This window comes from Lutjanus erythropterus, chromosome 16 (genome assembly GCF_056507025.1).
Source record: "Lutjanus erythropterus isolate fLutEry1 chromosome 16, fLutEry1.hap2, whole genome shotgun sequence".
Classification (NCBI taxonomy): domain Eukaryota; kingdom Metazoa; phylum Chordata; class Actinopteri; order Lutjaniformes; family Lutjanidae; genus Lutjanus; species Lutjanus erythropterus.
The window spans coordinates 28,341,358-28,361,724 of NC_139332.1; the positions used below are offsets into that span (position 1 = coordinate 28,341,358).

The window sequence follows — 20,367 nt, forward strand, 5'->3', positions numbered from 1 at the left end:
TTAAAAACTTACCCTTTCTTGCATAAGCCATTCGAAGGCATTCAGCATTACCTCAGTCCATTTACTTTATTTTATTACAACAAAAGCATATTGTATAACTGATTTAACTTGTTCAGTCTTTAATTTGGAGTTTGTATTCAGATGTATAAAGTTGTGTGTCATGGACACTTAAGGATAAAAATCACCGTCATAAAATGTACTGAATTAACAATATTTACTGCGGTGGTTCCCTAACCTTTTCTGAAGTGCCACCTTCACAAGAAAAAAAAAATTCAACGATTCGTCACAATCGTTCATGATTCATCCTGTTACTCAACTTTTTATACCTTAATGTAAGAAATAAGGAAAATAAATGATTTGACTGTGATACGTACAGTTATTATGTTTTTATATTTAATTAGTTTTTACTTTGTTTTTAATTTTAGTTTTAATTGTAGTTTAGTTTCAGTTAGTTTCCTGAGTGGGTTTGCTCATTTAAATTTAGTTTTTATTGTTTTAAAATGTTTTGTTTTGAAATAATAATAATAATAATAATAATAATAATAATAATTATTATTATTATTATTATTATTATTACTAGTAGTAGTAGTAGTAGTAGTAGTAGTAGCAGCAGTAATATAGTAATAGTAGTAGTAGTAGTAGTATTTACTTTGGGGGGTATCTGCCATACAAATACTTTGGCAGTCATATTCTCAATAAATATATGTACAAATGACAAATTTGAACAAATGAAGAGAAAACTAAAGACATTTCCTGTATATTAATAATTAATTAATCAATTTCAATTTTGTTTATTTTGTAATTACAGAATATTGCTTAATTTATATCTTTTTTTTCTAAAGTCTAGTTTTTATTTATTTCAGTTAACTAAAATGCTTATTCACATCTAGTTTTAGTTTTTAGTCTGATTTTAGTGAGCTACGATAATAACCTTGGATGTGAGTACATATATCTGACAACCTGAAACTATTTCAAAGAAACACTTGGGGGCGACATTTCTTCAAGTCTGTGTTGGTGCATCTTTTGGCCAAAGTGTTCCGTAGTGTCTCATCGTGAAAAACTAATTTGACTGTTAAATACATTATATACATTTAAACGTTAATTTAATTTGTCTGTGCTTCGTGACACATGAACATGAAAACGAGTCAGTGTTTAAAGCCGTCTCTAACACAGGTCAGCCCTCTGACAGCTCCCTGCTTTGTTTACATCCTGCTCCAGGAGCACGCGCTCAACTCAACTCTCCCTCCTATTGGCTGCTCTGTTCTGTAGCTCCGCCCACCACCGGCAAACCGGAAAATACAACTGACAGCAACAAAAAGAAAAGAATGAGATTAAATTCATGCAATACCTTTGTTATTTCGCGCTTTTTCTCAAACAAGAAATTAAATATCAATATTTAAACCAAACATCTGATTTACGCAAACTACGTTCACCTTTTCTTGAACGACTGTTTCTCCGTTTATTTATTAGTTTAGTTTAGTTCATGTTAAAGAACAAACTCGAGTCCAGTGTTAACGAGTTAGAAACTAATCTGAAAGGAATTAAAGCTACTCACCTTTAACTGTCTTTAAATGTCTCTTAAACCATTTTAACCTCCGGCTGGATGGTTTAGGGTTGGGAGTATTTATACACATGCGCAATGTGCCGCAGACGCATATTTGTTGGCGCCAGCGCCAACGGGGAACTAGTTTGATTTGGGCTCGGAACCGAGGAAGGTAAGCTGCAGGCAGTGGTGCTCAGCAGGTCTCTTAAACTTAGTAGCTTTATCTTAACACTTCCGAACTTTTCCTAAGTCGTTTCTGTGCAGGTGCTTAAACTCATGCGTCAATTAAAGCAGCAGTTTGCTTGTTATTTTGCTGCTGGCACGTTTGTAAACTTGGTTATTGCAGAGCCTGTAGAGAGTTGTGTTTAGCGAGCTAGCATCAAAGTTAGCTAACGTTAACTTGATTAAAGTTGGCTGTTTGAAAGTGGAGACTGTTTTAGAAACTTCTGCTTCTGCACACTTTGCATCTTCTGAACTTAAATGAGTAAATTAAAGTTTCCGAGTCTTTTCTTGGTTATAAATATTATGGTACTGCATCTAAATCACGATTAGACAAACTTGTTGTGGCATAGAAATAATAAAATGCACCATAAAAGATGAGTTGTTAAGTAATTGTTGACTGTGTGGTCGTGTTAGTGCTGAATTCAGAGCTTTTTCTTAGTGGCACTTGGCACAAGATGTCCTCCCTGGGCCTTTGTGTTGTTGCTGCAGCTGTGGGGGCTTCACTGCGGGTCCCAAGCCTCTTTGTGCTGCTCATGGTCGTTTTGTTACATGCAACTGCACGATCATGAGGACAGAAATGTCCATGTAGATGACATAAAGAGTCTCAGACTGAAGTTTTAGCAGCAGCGTTTTGTTTGGCGGGTGGTGGCTGCAGCCCAGTGGTCATTTTACGCGCTCATTAATAATGTTGGCGCGTATGATAAGTATTCCGGAAACAATGCGGGTTTGTGTATTTTCATCTGTCTTAGTTTTGCATGAAACTGTGTTCTGTACAAGCCAAGACAGCTGCAGCTGGTTGTTACAGTTTCCATCTGTGGCCTAACTTCCTGGTTTTGAAACAAACAGTAACTTTGCCTCTTAACTGTTCTCTTTTTTTTTTTTACAGACTGAAGCAGACAAAACCATGACTAGACGAAGGTAATGGCCTCTTTTGTTGCCTTATGAATCATAATTATTATTATTATTCTGTCTTGTTTGGCTGTCAAATCTTCAGCTCCATGTTGAGTTCAGTTTGATGTCTTTGCAGTGGTCGCCAGCAGAAAAGATCTGAAAATGCTTCAGGGCAGAAAGGCAAAGTAACTAAGGTAAGAGTCCTACAAACCATTAAAGAGGATACTGCATACTTTAATTTGTGATTATATAGACAAAAAAAATTCAAGATGATCTGACAATCCGCTTATAATGACTTGTCTTTTCAGCAAAGCAACAGAAAAAAGGTTCAGCCCCTGTCAAAACTACAGTGTGAGAAGGTACATCCCTTTCTTTTATTTCATAATATTCTATCTATTGGTTTTGTACCAGGGTTGCAAATTCTAAGCATTTCCCTTAATTGATCATTGCTAACATTAACAATAATTTTTATTAAAAAATGATACCAAAAAATACCAAATTTTCCATTCAATCAAAGCAGGAATATTTTGCATATTCTCTGACAGCATTACAAGCCTATGAAACCTAGAGGCCTATATATTAAACACGTTTACTTCAATATCAGATAATATATAGAGCACATTCATACAAATAATCAGTTACATATCAAATCTTTATTTGGTAGTAGATCGATCAAAGATCACTTGATCAATCTAATTCTTTATGACCAAACAAAGTAGGTGATTAGCAGCCCTACAAAGAGCGAAACGTAGACAAACAAAATGAAAACGTATGTTGCAACAGAAATAATCTGTGCTGCGTATAAACACATTTTTCATTCAGTTTTTTTTTTTTCCATTTCCATTTCAGAACCAGATGGTTCTTGAAGGTGTCGCCAAGCCTTGTGTTCTCATCGAGACTTCTGAGAAGGGAGTGCGGGTCGACTGTGCAGCTCTCGTTTCAGGAGATTCTTTGGTTCGACCGTCACCTCTGCCTCATCTCGGGTGATTATTTTACATTATTCAGCCCTGGTTTGACTCTCAATCATCTCTTGTTGAGACCCCCAGCCAAATAGTTTACATGTTTCTCTGTACGGCTGTGATTAACAATTATTTTCTCTAGAGCAAAAGGTGATGTCACCAAATCATGTTTTGTCTGACCAGCAGTCCAAATGCTAAGATATTCAATTTACTGTCACTTAAAGCTAAGAAATTCTCACATTTAAGCAACTGGAACAACTAAATGTGTATAATTTTTACTTAAAGGTGACTATCAATCAGTTATCGAAATAGCTGCAGATTATTTTTACAGTGATTAATCGACTAATCGTTGCGCCTCTTTCTCTGCATGTTACAGATGGGGATCCTCTGATGACGTGTGGATAAAGATGGTCTACAAAGAGCAGAATTACAGGCACAGCAAGAGTTTCATACAGAAACACCCGTTAATACAACCCAGAATGAGATCAATTCTCCTCGACTGGTTGATCGAGGTGCGTCTTTTAACTGCATTTTAAATTTATGTTGAGAATGCTTCAGTAATTTATTGCTTCAGTGCCTCAAGTGAGTTTAAAAAATGCATGTTACCACACAAGCCTTGTTTATTACCTCAAAGTATGAATTTGTAATAAATCATAAAATGATTGTGATATGTCATCAGAGGTGAAGGAAACATCCAAAGTTGAAATACTCGCTTTCTAATTCTATTCCAGCCTGTAACTTGTTATTATTTGCCCGTTTCACATTAATTAGAGTTCAAATTAATGCTGAATGTTCACTGAGTGAGATAGTGTCTGTTTATGAGTCATAAGAAATCACTGATAATCATTTAGAAGGAGTAGATGTTTATAACGGTTAAATTGAGCAAAGTGTGAATGGTGTCTGGCAGGCAGAGAGTGTATTTTCAGAGCAGTGAGCTTTTGTATTCAGGATGACAGGCTTAACTTCACACTGACAGACAATTGACAGTTAGAAACAGCTGATCAACTTGCAGTGGAGGACTCGTTACTTGTTATAGTCAGGTTACGATGTTGCACTCGTCTTGTGCTGCTGCAGTGTTGCTGCAGCCTGCCTGAGCTTCCTGGAGTCTGTGGAAAACAACTCGCTTCAACCACAGACAGTATATTAAATAGGATTTCAGCCTGTTTAATTGTTTTCTCAGTTCAACATGTGAGACAATTTTTTAAAATTGACTCATTTGATCGTTTACACTGAGATCTTGCATCAAAAAAGGTTCACGAAAAGTTTTTTTCTTTGTCCTTGGGTTTTACCAGGTGAGCGAGGCCTACACTCTTCACCGGCAGACGTTCTACCTGGCACAGGACTACTTTGACCGGTTCATGTTGACCCAGAACAACATAGAAAAGGGGATGCTGCAGCTCATCGGGATCACTTGTCTTTTTATAGCATCAAAGATGGAGGTGAGGAAGAACAAGGAGAGATCAGGTCTCACCCCCCCCCCACCCCCCCCACCCCCACCCCAGTGCAGCACTGTGACATCTTCAAGTAGAGAACCCAATTTAAACTTGTATCTTTGTAACAGAGGCAACTATATTTTATTTTCTTGATGCGTCTGACTGTGCCCAGTAAAGTTTTCAATTTCTCTTCTCTTTCCTTGTAGGAGGCCTCTCCTCCAAAGCTCGCAGAGATGGCCTACGTGACCGCAGGCACCTATTACGAAGATGAGATTCTTCAAATGGAGCTGATCATTTTGAAAGTAATAACTGCGGTCATGTTTCGACTCAGTATTCTTCATTAATAACTTAAAATAAGGCTTCAGTTTTTTCATAATTCTACTTTCTGTTTGTTATCCAGGCACTGAGTTGGAACCTTTGTCCTGAAACAGCCGTGTCGTGGCTGAATCTTTACTTCCAAATGGCCTCGATGAACACCAACTCTGACCTGCTGGAGCCGCAGTTTCCTCAGGACACTTATGTACAAATGACACGTGTAGGTGTTTGGGTGGGACGCTCCTTTTTTTTTTTTTTTTTTTTTAAGCCGACACACGGACACAAACCTCTGTCTCAAAGTTAAAACCTTAGGATGCAGTCACAACAAAAATGAATAACACGTGTTAGTACTTGTTTTGTAGCTGGTAATGATACAGTCATCTAGTTATGTCGACCAACTTAAGGGACTAAAGCTCATATATACTTGATTAATTACTTCAGTTTAAGTCTGGCTCATAACTAATGCCCGTTGTCTCGCCTTCTTTTTGACTTTTCTAGCTTTTGGATCTGTGTATCCTCAACATAAACTCTCTGGACTTCCAGTATCAAGTGTTGGCTGCCTCAGTCCTGTCCCATTTCATTCATCCAGAAACAATTGAAAAAGTTTCAGGTAAGATTTGAGATTATTACATTTATAGAAATTTAGATATGAATGGAAAAAATCAAGTGGAAAAATAAGAGCTGATGACTGTTTGAGGATGTCACTTTAGGAAACACTGACATTTCAAAAAATAAAATATCCACATCACATGAATATATTTTAGGGTTTCTTATTTGTGTGTTCCACCTTTTTTTGCACAAATGCAGCTGTAAATCCAAACAGATAAAACTACATAGTGGCTGAGCTTTTCTGCTCTTTAAAAAATAATACGTGACCTGAACCACTTCGTGACCCACTGCGATGTTACTCAGTGCATGTAAACATGTTCTTCTGTCTGTTCAGGTCTGTCGAAAGACGCCATCCAGCCGTGTGTTAACTGGATGGCGCCCTTTGTAGAATCTGTGGGCTGGTGCGGCACAGTGACGCTGAAGGATTTTATCAAAGTAAAGACAGACGACAGACACAACATCCAGACGCACACAGACTACATGACCATGCTGGTTAGTATTTTCTTGTTCTGCTTGTTGGGATATTACATCGCACAGCTGACAAATATTTTGGTTCAAAGAACATCACTTTGTGCTTTTGATTTCGTGAGGGTGGAGTTGAACTGAAAGTTTCACACAACTAGTTGCAGGTTGCAAATTGCATGAAACATACTTTCCACGCAATTCAACTGTAAGGCTGCAAGATATGTTAAAAAAAAAAAAAAGTCATTTTGAAATTGAGATATGTGGTGCGATTAGTGAGAATTTTCAGTTTTACTGAACAACGAAAACCTATTAAAGTCATTTTGAAAATGCTGCAACGGTGATATTTTAAATATCAGCCTACATTTGAAGAATTCTACAGCAACGTCTCTTTCCAAACATCATGTAGGAACCATTTTCTTTCTGTGGTAGAATCTACTGAAAATGTTTTTTCTACTCAAAAGAAAGCAGTTCCCACATTAAACTGCTCACTACAAAGTCTGTGGAATATCTTGAGTAAACGGGGCATGATTTCTGGAAACAGACTTCACTGTTGAATTTTTTGCTTTGAGCGCCACAAGCTGAGTGACATTTAGTCCCATTATATTCAAGAGTGTATGTCTTTTTGATTTTGTGGTGAATTTTCCCTTTAAGCTTAAAGGAAAAAACGTGTCTCGGCAGATTTAAAACTGTTTTTCAGTAACATTAAAGCTGAAGTCCAAACTAAACTGCCAAAATGACAAACTATGATGTTACTGTATGTATTACTGAATGTTTTCTGACTTTGAACCTGTTTTGTTTTAGGAGTATGTCAGTAAAAAGGAGGTGAACAGCCAGTTCCCTACTCCTCCCAACAGCACAGAGAAGTCCTGTACACACTGAACCACAGGAGAGACTCTGAAGCGAGTGTGAGGACCAGGACGACTCGGGGTTAAAATCCCACAAAGTCCTGTTTTTACTGGAAACTGCTCCTTAATAGCTGAGGCAACAGGCTGTTAACTGGAATATTGAGTCTGGATGGGAGTTTATTTCATAAAGCCTGCTGAGGAGAAATCTGTCACTGAATGCATTATCCAGGTTCATGTGCCTGTATTTTAAAGACTCTTAAATCTTGGCCAAAGCTTTTTTTTTTCTTTTTTAGCCGTTTTAGCAACTGGGTGCTTTAATTCAGAAAAGAAAAATGTGTTTTTTAAAAAGTGTCAATGTTTGCTGTAAATGTCATTTCTAGGAAATGATCTATTACTGAAAGTGATGTGCAATTGTTGTATATTGTAGCATATTGAATATGTAAAGTCATGAGATAAAATCTTAAAACACTGCTTCAGGGTCAGTTGAAATGTTGAATTGTTTTTTTTTTTTTACATGGTGTTGAAAGCATTGTTGCTACTTCACCTGTCAGCTGATCTCTAACAGATACTTGGAAACAATGAAGTTCAGTTTGAGTTCAGCAGTTTGCACTTGTCATGAGGCCTGATGGAAGCTCTGGCTGAATAAAGTGTGTATGCTTCAGTGTGTTTCTCAGTTATCTTCACCATGCTATTGTAACAAAGCCATTGTATGTGTGTGTGTGTAACTCAGGGTAATGGATAGTCATGGATTTATTTTTTTTAAAAGAGTCATTTCAAATGATTGTGTAAAAATGAGCAACTGTATTTATTTAGAAGTTTATTTTCTACCACAATAAAATGTACATTCCCACCCCCCCAGAAGTCTAACCGTGGTCTCTTAGAAGTACAGCTTGGCCATTGCCTGCAGGAATCTCTTCTTTCTTTTCTGTGCAGCCAGCTGCAGCACCTCCTCGGGGTTACTGGTGTTCAGCTCCGCCTGTCCGATCGCTTTTATCTACGGGAGGAACAAAGAGTTAACGACTGATGCAGCGCTTTGCAGCACAGACTTGGAGATATGCAGAAATCTGACTTGATTCAACTGAGACTTGTGACTTGATGCTGCATTCCACAAAACTCTGAACTTTCCGGCCTCCTACTTGTGAACTTGGGGCAAATCTATGTCCCCTGAGTTCATGAAGAGACAGCTGTCTGACCGTCACAACAATGGTAGCTCCCATTCAAGACTAAACTATCATTCAGTCAAAATATACTGCCTGTTATTAAGTGGCATAAAGTAAAAGTATAAGGCATCTGTTACCTCATGCCTCATTTATGACCCTCTGTGTTTATTGAAGGAGGTCATTTGTCACAGTCATGTTCTTTGTTTACTTTTGGTTGGAAGTTGGAAATTTCAGCCTCAGACGTCTCAAACGCAGAATTATCACCAGTGATAAATTCGATATTTCGCTTGAGCCTTTTGACTTAAATACTAAAAAAAATACTGAAGTTGCCCTTTAATTGTGGGGTTTGAACTGCTTACCGCTATTTGTCTCTTCTCAGTCTCGCCTCGTTTGTGGTGAATATCTGAACACAGTCAAGGAAGAAAAAATGACAAAGTTAACAGTATGTTTCTTGAAAGTGTTCTAGTATAAGGGCCCCACAGAGATGAGATGACAGGTATTGGGTATCTGAAGTTCTCCATTGGTCCTCATGAATCACTAACGAAGGATACGTGTGAGGTACTCCAGGATGGTGACGTCCCAGATGTAGTCGTAGAACGAGTCCATGGCATCGTGACTGTGGTGACAAAAGAGGATGAAGTAAGAGATGTTCAAAATAGTGCTGCTGGTCGTTACCGTTGTGTGCGTCGCGCGGGTCATACCTGTTTTGTTCTTGAAGAGCTTTGAAAGCCGTCATGTAGTCGACCTCTCGCAGAAACTGACAGAGAACTGCAACCTGATAAGAACAGGAGACAAACTGGTTTAACAGGGAAAAAACTGCACTAAATACTGGAGCAAACAGCGTGAAAATGAATCATGAGCCACAATGCTATTGCTACTGTTTATGAAATCGTTTGAATAGTTTATTACAGCTAATATTTGGGTGGTTTTTCATCAATCCAGGCAGATTTTGAACAATTATTTGGCAGGATAACATCAAACCAATTGGGCAACACTGATCTGGACATCAGTCTAATACTGATGACAAAAACAAACTGATTACTGAACAATTTTACTAACAGCTCATGGAGACTACTGATCAGCAGGAACAGTTAAAATAAAATGTCAAATAGACTGAACTCTGACCTGTGTGTGGCAGTTCATCATCGAACAGCACTTGATCATCCTCTTCAGGACCTGCAAACAACAGTCAGTGTGTTATTAGAGGACAGATTTATTTTAATGTCTCTCAGGAGTGCATAAGTAGACTGAAACTACAATTCGCAGTAAACAACGTATGTTAAAGGGATAGTTTGGGTTTTTAGAAGTGGTGTTTGTTGAGGAACTTATTGATATTGATTGATTTGATCAAAAATGAACTGTCAGTGAGTGAAAATGTCTTTTTTTTTTTGCTGCAGAGGAGCTGTTCATTGTGAACGTAGGTGTAATGTTTTATTAAAAAACAGGTGAGTAACGTGTGTGACGTACCTGGTCAGTGTAGACATCAGGGGGAACAACTTTGGTGAAGAAGTCGGAGCACACAGCTCCAGCCTGGAGGTAAAGGTTCAGTGCAGCAGAGTACTGATTGGTCACTACGAAGAGAGAGAGGTGAAAAGGAAGGCTTTAGACAAACTGAAACATCTGGGCGACGCTGTGTGTATATTCTCCCCTGAGATGCTGTAGCCAATTTAGCAACCAGATTTTTGGTGTTTGCCTGAAAGAGATGTTTGAATCAGTACAAACTCAACTTTAATTCAGTGATTCACACCTTCCCTGTCATTCCTGATGGCACAAACCCCAAACATCTGGTTCTCCCAACAATTTAACAAAAAAAACCGTTTGCTTAAATCCCTGTGTGAGCATTTTAGAAAAAAGACCCTCAACCAAATCCATGGATGAAATACATTTTGACTGCAGAAACAAAGTACTGAATTTATTATTAAAGCCCAAAAATGTAGTCTTCTCTGACATTTTCTTACCAAAGTAGATATCGGCCTGTGTGATGAGCCACGACTGGTTATTGGGATTCAGGGTGAGAGCGTAAGACACCAGCTCTTTGACCGTCACAGCCACAGCTTCCACATCTACTGCCTGAATGCTGCTCAACACACACAGATCGATGTCACGTTTAATGTCTTTGTTTGAGAAATCTTTCATGTTTCATTAAGAAAAAAATGCTCTTACTTTGAAAGAGAAGATGGCCAGATTGAGAGGTGTTCTGCTGTCACTTCATTCACAATATCATCCTAAAGAAAGAGATAACAGTTGGTTATTCAGGGCAGTGGTGGAGCAAATATTCAGATTCTTTATACACTGCTGTTACGTGAGCATCATCAGGAAAAAATACTTCAAGTATCAAAAGTAAAAGTACTCAATACAGTCAAACTACCCATTTGAGTGCCTCATATAGCCAATGACATGTTATATCTTATTATATAATTTTTGCCTGTTTTATATAGTGTATCTAAGTGTACGCCATTTTACCTAAATGTGGAGAAAATATGAACGCCAGTCTATGGCGAGAGACAATTTTTTTTTTTTTTTTTTGATTCAGTTTGAACTGTGTTGTGATCGTACCACCACACAGCCTACATGAGACTACAGTGCAAATGCAGCTCAGATTGGAGACGTACCCGCACTATGCTGTGGAGCCTCACAAACAGTGAGATGAGGGTTGTTAGCACCAACGGCTCCTGTGAGAAATAAGATGAAACTTGTCAACTTTGCATCAACAGCACCTCATCAAATTAAAATGGATCTTATCCACACTGAGTTTAGCTTACTGAATACTTACTCGAAGTTTCTTGATGAAAGTGATGAATTTGCTCCTAAATGGGTTTGACAATGAAAATATACCAGAATGGTCACACGTCTTTCCCCTGTGTATTCTTCTATACAGCATATGACTGTTAACATAATAAAATCTGAAGTGTCTGCAGCGTACCGGTACAGGATGCCCATGGAGGACTCTCTGTGTTTAATGAGGCCCACTCTGCCGTCGTTGGTCCTCTTATGCTGGATGGACATGCTGCAGATCTGCACGACCACATCCCACAGCTCCTTGGCGGTGCGACGACTCTCTTTAGGACCCGGGAGCTCTTTGCATGTTGAGGCCAGGAGCTGGCCGAGCTACCAGAAGGAAACAAATGGGACCAATTTAAACAAGAGAAAACCACAGACAGATGTCCTAAACTTTAAAACCTGCTCAGAGAGAGTACAGAAGTTACGCCAACATTAACGTAACAACTATAAAGTAGCAGAAGGCAGCTTTAACTTAGATAAATGTTACTGGCCTCATGAAACAACATCTTGGTGAAATAAAGACAATGACACAAAAGACTTTTTACCTTGATGTACGGGTTGTTCATGACCAGAGATGGTGGCACCTGCAGAGTCAGGTAATCGTTCTCCCTCCAGTTCAACATGAAGGCGACACACTCCTCTCCTACCACCTGCCGCAGAGGCAGATCTACGGACAAAGACAAGGACATCCTGTAATTTAGAGCATCTAAAAGTGGCTTCTGCCCATTCCACTGTGTTAAAATTCTGGAGTCTTAAAGAGTTAAATCTTTCTTTTGACAAATTGTTCTAAGGTTACAGCACCACAGCACAGTTATTCCATTCGCTCACCGTGAATCCTCATCTCCAGGTATCCTCTGACTCTGCTGACCAGGTCGGGGGGCGGTCGCTCCTTGCTGCCCTCGGCCGCCATCGTCTCGTGCGCGCGGACCTCCAGCAGCAGCATCTCGTTCAGCATCACCTGCCTCAGCTTCGGGGAGAACTCGGTAACGAGCTCCAGGCAGGCAGAGAAAAGCTGCCGTGCATGGGCGAAATCCTGAGAGAGGAGGAAAACATGATCCAGGTGTTTAACATTTCAGCTTTTAAATGATTCTCACTGCTTGTTGATGCCCCTTTTAATGTTTGTGATGAGCCATTTGGTATGATTTAGTGTTAATAAAGTTGAACAAGCTGGAATAAAGTAGTTGGTCCACAGAAAGCTCAAACTTTCTTCACTGATCATTAACTTTTTCCATTTTGATGCATAATTATGAGCCTGAAAAACAGTATGAAGTTACATTTCTGAGAGTTGATCATGTGAACACACCTTTATTGATATGCAGTGGAGTCCTTTGGCCATGAGGATGTAAACCAGATCCCTCGTCAGGTTGTCTTTAATGCCCAGGATCACATTAATGTAGTCTGGAGGAACCTCCCACTGTAAACACAAACAGAAAGTGGTATTTTAGCAAATCAATCTTAAATTTTAACACTGTTTTAATGTAATCATGTTGATTATATTATATAGGAGCTTTATTATAAATCCTTAATGATTTTGATATCAGCAATTGTTTCAGCAATAGAGATACATTATTGATGTAAAATTATGTCAAAAATGTGCATCAAGTTAGAATCATATATGACGGAGTAATTATTATTGCTCATGAAAATTATTGCAGAGTTATTGTATGACAGTTTTGTCTTCCAGTATCAGTTTGTTGAGCTCTGACCTTACTGTTGACCCTCCAGTAGGGTCGCTCGGCCATCCCGTGGAGTTCGATGAGGATCTGTCTGATCCTGCGCGGCTCCAGTAAAAGGATGAGCTGCTGCTCCAGCTGCCCAATGTTCACACTCGCTGAAGCTGCAGAGGAACGAACCAACATGCATGAAGTCCAACGCTTTGAAGGGATAGTTTGGATTCTCTGAAGTGGGGTGGTATAAGGCAGTTACTGATAGTCAGTGGTGGTAGTTTAATTGAGAGTGATTTGTGTCATGTAACGGCAGTTTGACCATTAGAAAATTCTGTCTGACGGTAACTTAAGCAGTGAAAATATTCTGAATATAGTACACACTTAAACTGATATTGATTTTGAAGGTCGCTAAAATATGTCTTCCTGTTGACCCTGTCCACAACAGCAAATTGTTTAGCTTCCTGCACCAATAATTCTGCTGCTTCTCCAAACAGGGGCGTGCCGATTGCATTTACTGCAGGTAATACACTGGCTATCAATAAATACCTAATAGAGTACCTCATCTCAGCGTTGTACCTGGAATGTCGTAAAAAGAAGGCAGAGGCTTGGCGCTGAGGTTGATCGTGGCCGATCTCTTCCTCATCTGCTCCACCAGGACCTTCCTCTCCTCCTCCTTCAGCAGCTCCATGAAGAGCTTATGAGACGACACCACGAACAGCAGAGGCAGCTCCTCCAAGCTTTCACACAGAGTCCTGCCACATAACAACGGTCTCGTTTAAAAGATGATACAGTGTTACTGTCACTTCAGCTAGTCCATCAATTGTGTTATAATTTCAAGACAACCCTTTCAACATTTGTTGCACTGAGCACGTAAAAGTGACACCGACTCTGCTGTCACTCACTTCATGAAATTGGCCATGTTTCTTCTGGATGTCTCAGATGGACGCTCCTTTTCCAGGGAAAGTGTGCACACCTGCAGAACAGAGATAAGATGAGCTTTATCTCTTAGTATCAGAAAGTGAAGGAAAGATGGATGCATCCTTCGTTTGTGATGAAGATTATGCATTTATAGTTGAAGCTCTAGTACGCCCCCAGCATTAGTTACTATTAGTTAGAATCACAGCACGAGGGTGTGAGTACCTCTAAAATGAAGTCCACCATCCGTTTACTGGGCTTGAGGAGGAGCTGCTGGAAACGCACACTGAGGATTTCTCCTTCCAAAGCATCTCGGATGGCGTTGCAAACACAGAGCTTGTGGCAAACCTCATCCAGGCCCGACTCCCTGTGGAGTGTTAGAAATGGGTTGTTTGCTAGATTTCTTTGTGACTATTCAGATAAAAAAATGCAGATAAATTAAATTGCATGGTGTAATATAATCATCAGTCTGATATCTCAGAGCAGAACCTTGTTTCAACGCATATCATGTATCTATAGGTTTTTGTCACAGTGCAAACTGTTTTGTTTGAATTATTTCTGATTTGGGGTTGAAATATGTTCTCACCCTTGTTGGACTTTGTACAGAAACTCCCTGAGAACAGACCGTCTGAAGTGGTTTGGCAAACTGCGGGACACGTTGTCTTTGATGAAGGCTTCAATGACAGCCTGCCAGAGAGAAGAAGTGCAATTTATTAACAGGGTTCATACAGCTCTTTAAGAGTTAAATTCAAGCACTTTCGAAGCCTTTATCATCACATCTAAATTTTTACTATACATGTAATTGTGAGAAATTCCTTTGTACCCACAACAACCAATGTATACTGCTACTTTATTTATTTTACTAGCTGTTCATATCAACTTGGATTGAATGTTTTGATCATGATCACTTGATGCTCACTAATTTGACACCAGAAGACAAACAAATATGATGATGGGATAATTTCATTTCAAATTTTAAGATTTTTGGTATTATTCCAAGAGCATTATCCCTGAGAACTCGTGAAACTAAGTAAATGAACCTTTGGCTTATATAAGTGAAGCGTCTTATTGCTCGACATTACTGATATAATTTTGTCAACTTGTTTTACCCACAGTGACGGCTCAGAGTTTATCGATGGGTGGGGGTGAAAAGTGAAAAGTGAAAAGTTCCAAAGAAGAACTAAATGTTGTAACAAACTCATTGTGAAAAAAAAATGATGCAATGTGTTTTAAAAAAAAAGCAACCTGGTAGTTTTGTGTCCGGATCAGACTGTTGATCTGATCGTAGGCTGTGGTCTGGGAGTCTGAGTCACAGTCTTCAGTCAAAGCTTTGCAGGCGTTCCAGTAGCCGGCCAGACGTTTCTCATCCAGGTGAACGTGGACAGTCGAGTCCAGCTGCAAAATATAAATATATATGCCTGAGATACACAAAATTTACTAGGGGCAAACATGTCGGTTTCAGGTAGAAATATACCTTCTTTAACAGCTCCTTCGTCTGTCTGAAGTGATCCCGGGCTTTCTGATAGGCTGGCTGGTCTGTGCAGCCTTGTTGGAAGAAAATACCTCCCAGGTCATAATGCACCTGCAACATAAAGTACAGTTTGCCCAATTAAACAAGAGTATATGCAAAGTTTTTGAGTAAAAACTTATTCACAACATTTCCTGAAGCACAAACGGTTTTATATAATCTGCATGCAGAAGTACAACATGAATCCCAGCGGGACGACGCTGTGCTGTCCACTAACCTGACAGTGCAGCTCATCGGCACTGATGCGAAGCCCTGCAGTTGAGGACTCTGTCTCTCCGTTGGCAGCAGCATCAGCAGCCAGCAGATCCAGAGTTCTCAGGGTGTGAACATAGAAGTCTTTCTTCAGCTGCAGAGCTCCTTCCAGGACACTGATGGAGTCGGTCGCCTGCTCTTTAAGCTTTGGGCAGGAGAGGACAGAAAATGGAGAAGTATATTTCATTTCAGCTAATAGTTTCTTTGACAGTGGATGAGGACAAAACAGGGATTACTGGAAAGGGTGAGATCATGAAATGTTGTTTATCTAGAACTTTACAAAATCAAAACTGTCTGACACACAGAAACATATCTATCTATCATATAAGTATAGTTCATGACAGTATTCAAAGATTTACACATAATACGTCAAAAAACCCTATTAACTCACCACAGTTAGGATGTTTTCAGTCATCTCTTTCTCCTGCTGCACAATATTTAACCTAGGAGAGGCCAAAAGACAAGAACTCACTATAGTCCTGTTTTTTTTTTTTTAATAAGTTTCACCTAAGCTGTCAGTTTGTTCCAAGTCAGAGGGAATTAACAGAGCAGTGGAAAGAAGAATTTACATGTTCATCTGGTGAGGTCCTGGTTTGGTCTGTTTCTCTGGAAAGCTGCTCAGCACGATGGTTCGGATCGCCCTTTGAAAGACACAAAAATTAAACATGAAGACTGTTAAAATTCCTTTGTTATTCTTTCCATTTAAATACTTTATTCCTTTTTCTACATGTTTTTTTAGAGTAACATGAATTAAACTGATAAAAACTCTGAGATATGGCAGTAAATAAACAAGTTAAACTGACCACAGTCTCACTAATGCAGCTGGCGTGTGCAACCTCGTTTTCTTAGTGGATCTTACTCACCAGCGATTGTAAATGACGACAGCCATGGCTGTAGTAGGAGGCAGAGTGGACAGGTCCAGGTCCACATGTTTCACCCCTGGTGGGACTTTGCTCACACACAGGAGCTCGTTCAGCAACATATTTAAGACTGGAATGGTCAAACTGCCAGGACAGAGAAAAAATAAATCATTACATGATGCAATCGTCCATATATTTTGATAGAATGCACAACAATGATTAGAGACATTTTCAAGTTTGCTTTGCTGGCAACTTCATATTTCTGTGAAATTACTTAGACACTTGCCCTTCCCACATTTAACACATGGCAATCGACATGCCCCCAGTTAGGAGAAGCAGCAGGAGTCTAGGTGCGAAATATTCTAAAACTTTTTGTAGATGGCTAAAATATGTTTTGCTGCAGAATGTCCACAGGCAATTCTGTCTGATTCTCCAAACTTCGGGTTAGGGGTTAGGGTTGTTGACCACCATCTACTGTAGGTAGGTAGGTAGGACTATCAATAAGTACCTCATATAACCCCCACTTCAAAAAAAAAACTGAAAATAACAAATCTCTGCAACTCTGAAACCCTTTCATACCCACTGAACTGATTTTAATGCACGGTGGACCAGCTTAAAACTCGTTCACAAGAATTGGTTTGGATGTACAGAAGGACAACCCGAAAAACATAATGCCTCCGGCCACAGGTGTCGCCAGCAGAGAGCCATTAAAACCAAGAAAAGTGACACCGACTTCCTCAACATTATAAGTTTAAACAGCCTTTCACACACTCTTACCCTTTCTCAAGAACATCCAGATCCCACTTCATGTGCGCAGCTACTTTCAGCGCCAGCAGCTTCAGCGTGCGATTCCTGCGGTTGTCTGCTGGAGGCTGCACTTGATTCTGCTCATTCACCGAGGGCTTAGACGCCTGCTCCAGGAACTGGATGACCAGCTGCACTGGTGTCGGATCTGAAACACATATACACATTATTAATCACACAGTCCATCCATTCAAGGTGAGCGAATACTGACTTAAGAATACATCCAACCTTAAATACTTTTAGGCTGTTGCATTCAAGAAAATCTATTATGTGCCATTTTATTTGATTATTTTGCAATTTTGTTTTTTGTACCCACTTTTCATTAATACTTTGCAGCATCAGGAGTACATACATATTTAGTCATGGTCAACTCACTGAGATAAAGATGGATTAAGTTGTGTCACAGTTGATACAGTCCCTTGAAACTTTGATCACTCTGGTTAGTAACTTATCTGATTCGGAGACATCTACACATCTGCCACCAGGCATTATATAATGACTATTATTATTCATTAGTGACGTTGAGCTGACCTGGGTTTGACTTCTGCAGGTGTTTCTCCAGCAGGCTGCCGTCCAGGAGGAACTCAAACCAGGAAGTCTGCAGTGGCGTGCTGGGCCTGCTGCTGGTCACAGCAGCTACCCGATCCGCCGCCTCCGCACTCATCCTCCCCTGAGAAACAATTACAAAGGTTTTTGAGGAAATGAGAAGATTCTTTCAGCTTTGTGATCATGCATTTACCAGCTAATCAAAGAGGGTTTGTAATTAGTTTATTTATCCTACATGGTAAACAGTATGTGGTTTTCACTGGACACTAGTGTTCTGAAGTATTCCCAGGACCAAAACCAAGCAAACTGAAGCAGCTTCCAGATTCTATGCTCCCCACCTGCAGAAAAACTTTCCTGAACCAGAGGTCTGAAAAAATTGTCAGCTAGTGCTTAAAGCAGTACTCTTTAGTGTGGCTTTCCAGTTAAGTAAGTAACTTCTTATTCAGGTAATATATAACTATTTGATTCCACTTGATGTTTTGTATTGGTTTTCGAATGCATTTTCTTTAATATTTAACTATTTATCTGCTGTTTTCACCTTTTGTTTTCCTGGATTTTAAATGCAATTTTGATGGTTTCTTAATGTCTTGTTTTCAATGTATTGCTATGCCCCTGTAAAGCAAGTTAGATTGCCTGGTGCTGTGTAAATAAACCTGTCTTGTATGTGAAAAATTGTGATCCGAAAAATAACTAGAAACTAATGTTGTCAGACAAATATAGTGAAGTAAAAGTATGGCACTTCCCTTCGAAAAGTAGTGGAGTGGTAGTTGCAAGTGAAATGGAAATAGTAGAATGCAAGTACCTCAAATTTGTACTTTAATACAGTACTTGACTTGCATTACACGTACTTAGCTACAGTCAACCACTGCACGTGCACCCACGCTATGCTATACAGATAGGTAGCTTTTTATGTTAGGCTCGTGAAATCAACTAGTTAGCTAATAATCATTGTTAGTTTTTATTCATGTAGTGGCCAGGGGAGCTTTAATTTCTTTGACATGTCGTCCCAACTGGGCGGTGTTTTCATCTTGTACACGAGAGGAGTGGTAATACGAGTGAACTCAGGTTGCTCAGGGCTGTCAGTGTATTTAAATCAAGCGCCCCTCTCACTTCCATTCTCTGTTGTGTATGAAGCTAGCGCTGTTTTGAGTTAATATTCAAGCTAACTGGCTAAACTCTACAGCCTGGCTCAAACACAAAACGGATTATCTTACCTTAGCAGGCAAAAAATGAACAAATAGAGGAGAACTGAGCTAATTATACATTTAAAAAATATAAAAAAATTAAGTGCCGGGACAGCAACATGAACTGTTTGATTCTCACATAATTCATCCTGCGAATCGACATCCTTCCGCCGTGTTTCCGCTTCCGCTTCGTCGCCAGAGAGGCATACAAGTGCGCCATATTTACGCATAGATGTCCCTCGCTGCGGCACGCGGAATGGGGCGTGGTCGACTGTGGGCGGGGATGGACGTTCGATGAACGGGGCGTGGCCTATGCTAGTTTAATACAACAAATATCATCATCTGGTGGACGACTGCAAGAAGCACAAGATGTAAATCTGCACTCAACTGATATAATGGAAACTTGTATTTAATTTTTCTTTCCACTAATTAAATGTACTAATATATTGTAAATATATATTTTTTGAAGAAGTACAAGATGTAAATCTGTACTCAACTAAATATAATGGATCTCAGTCTCTACTCAAATAATATGATGAAAACTTATATTTAAAACAACTTCTCACCAAGTAAATGCATAAATATATTTGAAATAGGCCTATATCTTTTAATTATTTATTTTTAGATATACCTTGTTTCTTAAATTACATGTTCAATGTGGCACTACTGTGCACATACAGTAAATATTCTCCATATGATGGAGAATATAGATATAAATAAAGATATAAAGCAGATATATTGTTTGTCCCCAAGCCACTTGCATATTTTTACATTAAATATATTCGGGTGTATTTAAGTTCATTATTTTATGTTTTTTAAATAATTTATTATTTAGTCAGCACTGTGCATATTCATATCTAGTCCACATTTTTTACATCCCGTGTTACACAGCATTTCAGAGAATGATAGAAAATATTTCATCATGGGATGGAACGACTGAAGGTGGCATACAGAACAGAAATGTAAAAATGTCACATGAGGTGGAACAGACAGTTTATCTCGAATGAAGCACAGAGGAACATATTTATTCTAATTACATAAGATGAATAAGGTAGGCAGTTGTAAAAAAAAAACAAAAAAAACTCATGACTGTTTATTATAAAAGGATGTCATTTTTTTTTTTTTAGCTGAACGCTTTAGATTCAGATTTCAACAGTAAGTAAAAGTTTACTGGGAAAAGTCACTAATGCACACAACTGCAGTGCACATGTTGAGCCCTGTGTTGGATTCAGTTTTCCATTTTCTAAACTTACACATTCTAAAACTTCTTAAGAAGAAAAACTGTTAGGCATCTAGTTTGCCAACATATTTAAGAGGCTCCTCAACTATGCAAGTTAACGTGTATTAGGGATACGGGTAACCAGTTTGTTTAAGAGATGGACCACTTT

At 39.1% G+C, this 20,367-nt stretch overlaps 2 protein-coding genes across 3 annotated transcripts; one reads left to right on the top strand and one right to left on the bottom strand.

The window, feature by feature from the left end:
• The first annotated feature begins 2,593 nt into the window (after window positions 1-2,593).
• Window positions 2,594-8,138, top strand: LOC146313267 (G1/S-specific cyclin-E2-like). Its single transcript, XM_084738345.1, has 11 exons — window positions 2,594-2,683; window positions 2,793-2,850; window positions 2,965-3,015; window positions 3,506-3,639; window positions 3,992-4,127; window positions 4,908-5,054; window positions 5,255-5,350; window positions 5,449-5,583; window positions 5,862-5,973; window positions 6,307-6,464; window positions 7,239-8,138. The coding sequence occupies exons 1-11, from the start codon at window positions 2,670-2,672 to the stop codon at window positions 7,314-7,316; spliced, it is 1,119 nt and encodes a 372-aa protein (XP_084594471.1). The 5' UTR covers window positions 2,594-2,669; the 3' UTR covers window positions 7,317-8,138.
• On the bottom strand, window positions 8,064-19,165 carry ints8 (integrator complex subunit 8). 2 transcript variants are annotated; one of them, XM_084738344.1, is made up of 28 exons: window positions 19,010-19,165; window positions 17,781-17,919; window positions 17,223-17,397; window positions 16,449-16,589; window positions 16,155-16,226; window positions 15,977-16,028; window positions 15,551-15,730; window positions 15,280-15,387; window positions 15,051-15,200; window positions 14,392-14,492; window positions 14,031-14,172; window positions 13,793-13,863; window positions 13,467-13,642; window positions 12,930-13,060; window positions 12,527-12,637; window positions 12,052-12,256; window positions 11,769-11,890; window positions 11,366-11,550; window positions 11,216-11,249; window positions 11,055-11,114; window positions 10,606-10,667; window positions 10,401-10,519; window positions 9,910-10,013; window positions 9,568-9,618; window positions 9,144-9,217; window positions 8,994-9,058; window positions 8,802-8,845; window positions 8,064-8,276 (listed from the first exon to the last, which is right to left on the bottom strand). In XM_084738344.1, exons 2-28 carry the CDS (start codon window positions 17,911-17,913, stop codon window positions 8,160-8,162), a joined length of 2,985 nt encoding a protein of 994 aa, XP_084594470.1. In that variant the 5' UTR covers window positions 17,914-17,919; window positions 19,010-19,165; the 3' UTR covers window positions 8,064-8,159. The 2 variants fall into 2 exon arrangements, with proteins under 2 accessions (XP_084594470.1, XP_084594469.1); XM_084738343.1 differs by having other exon boundaries at window positions 19,119-19,157.
• Window positions 19,166-20,367: the final 1,202 nt, after the last annotated feature.

What these genes read in the sequence shown, in the direction of transcription:
- ints8 (XM_084738343.1), bottom strand. Translation starts at nt 19,142, where the DNA reads ATGTCGATTCGCAGGATGAATTAT. An exon ending in TCCGGACACAAAACTACCAG is followed by an intron (nt 14,493 to 15,050) that starts GTTGCTTTTTTT and finishes TCTCTCTGGCAG; the next exon opens with GCTGTCATTGAAGCCTTCAT. An exon ending in TCCATGGGCATCCTGTACCG is followed by an intron (nt 11,250 to 11,365) that starts GTACGCTGCAGA and finishes AAACCCATTTAG; the next exon opens with GAGCAAATTCATCACTTTCA.
- LOC146313267 (XM_084738345.1), top strand. An exon ending in AGAAAGGCAAAGTAACTAAG is followed by an intron (nt 2,851 to 2,964) that starts GTAAGAGTCCTA and finishes TTGTCTTTTCAG; the next exon opens with CAAAGCAACAGAAAAAAGGT. An exon ending in CTTATGTACAAATGACACGT is followed by an intron (nt 5,584 to 5,861) that starts GTAGGTGTTTGG and finishes TGACTTTTCTAG; the next exon opens with CTTTTGGATCTGTGTATCCT.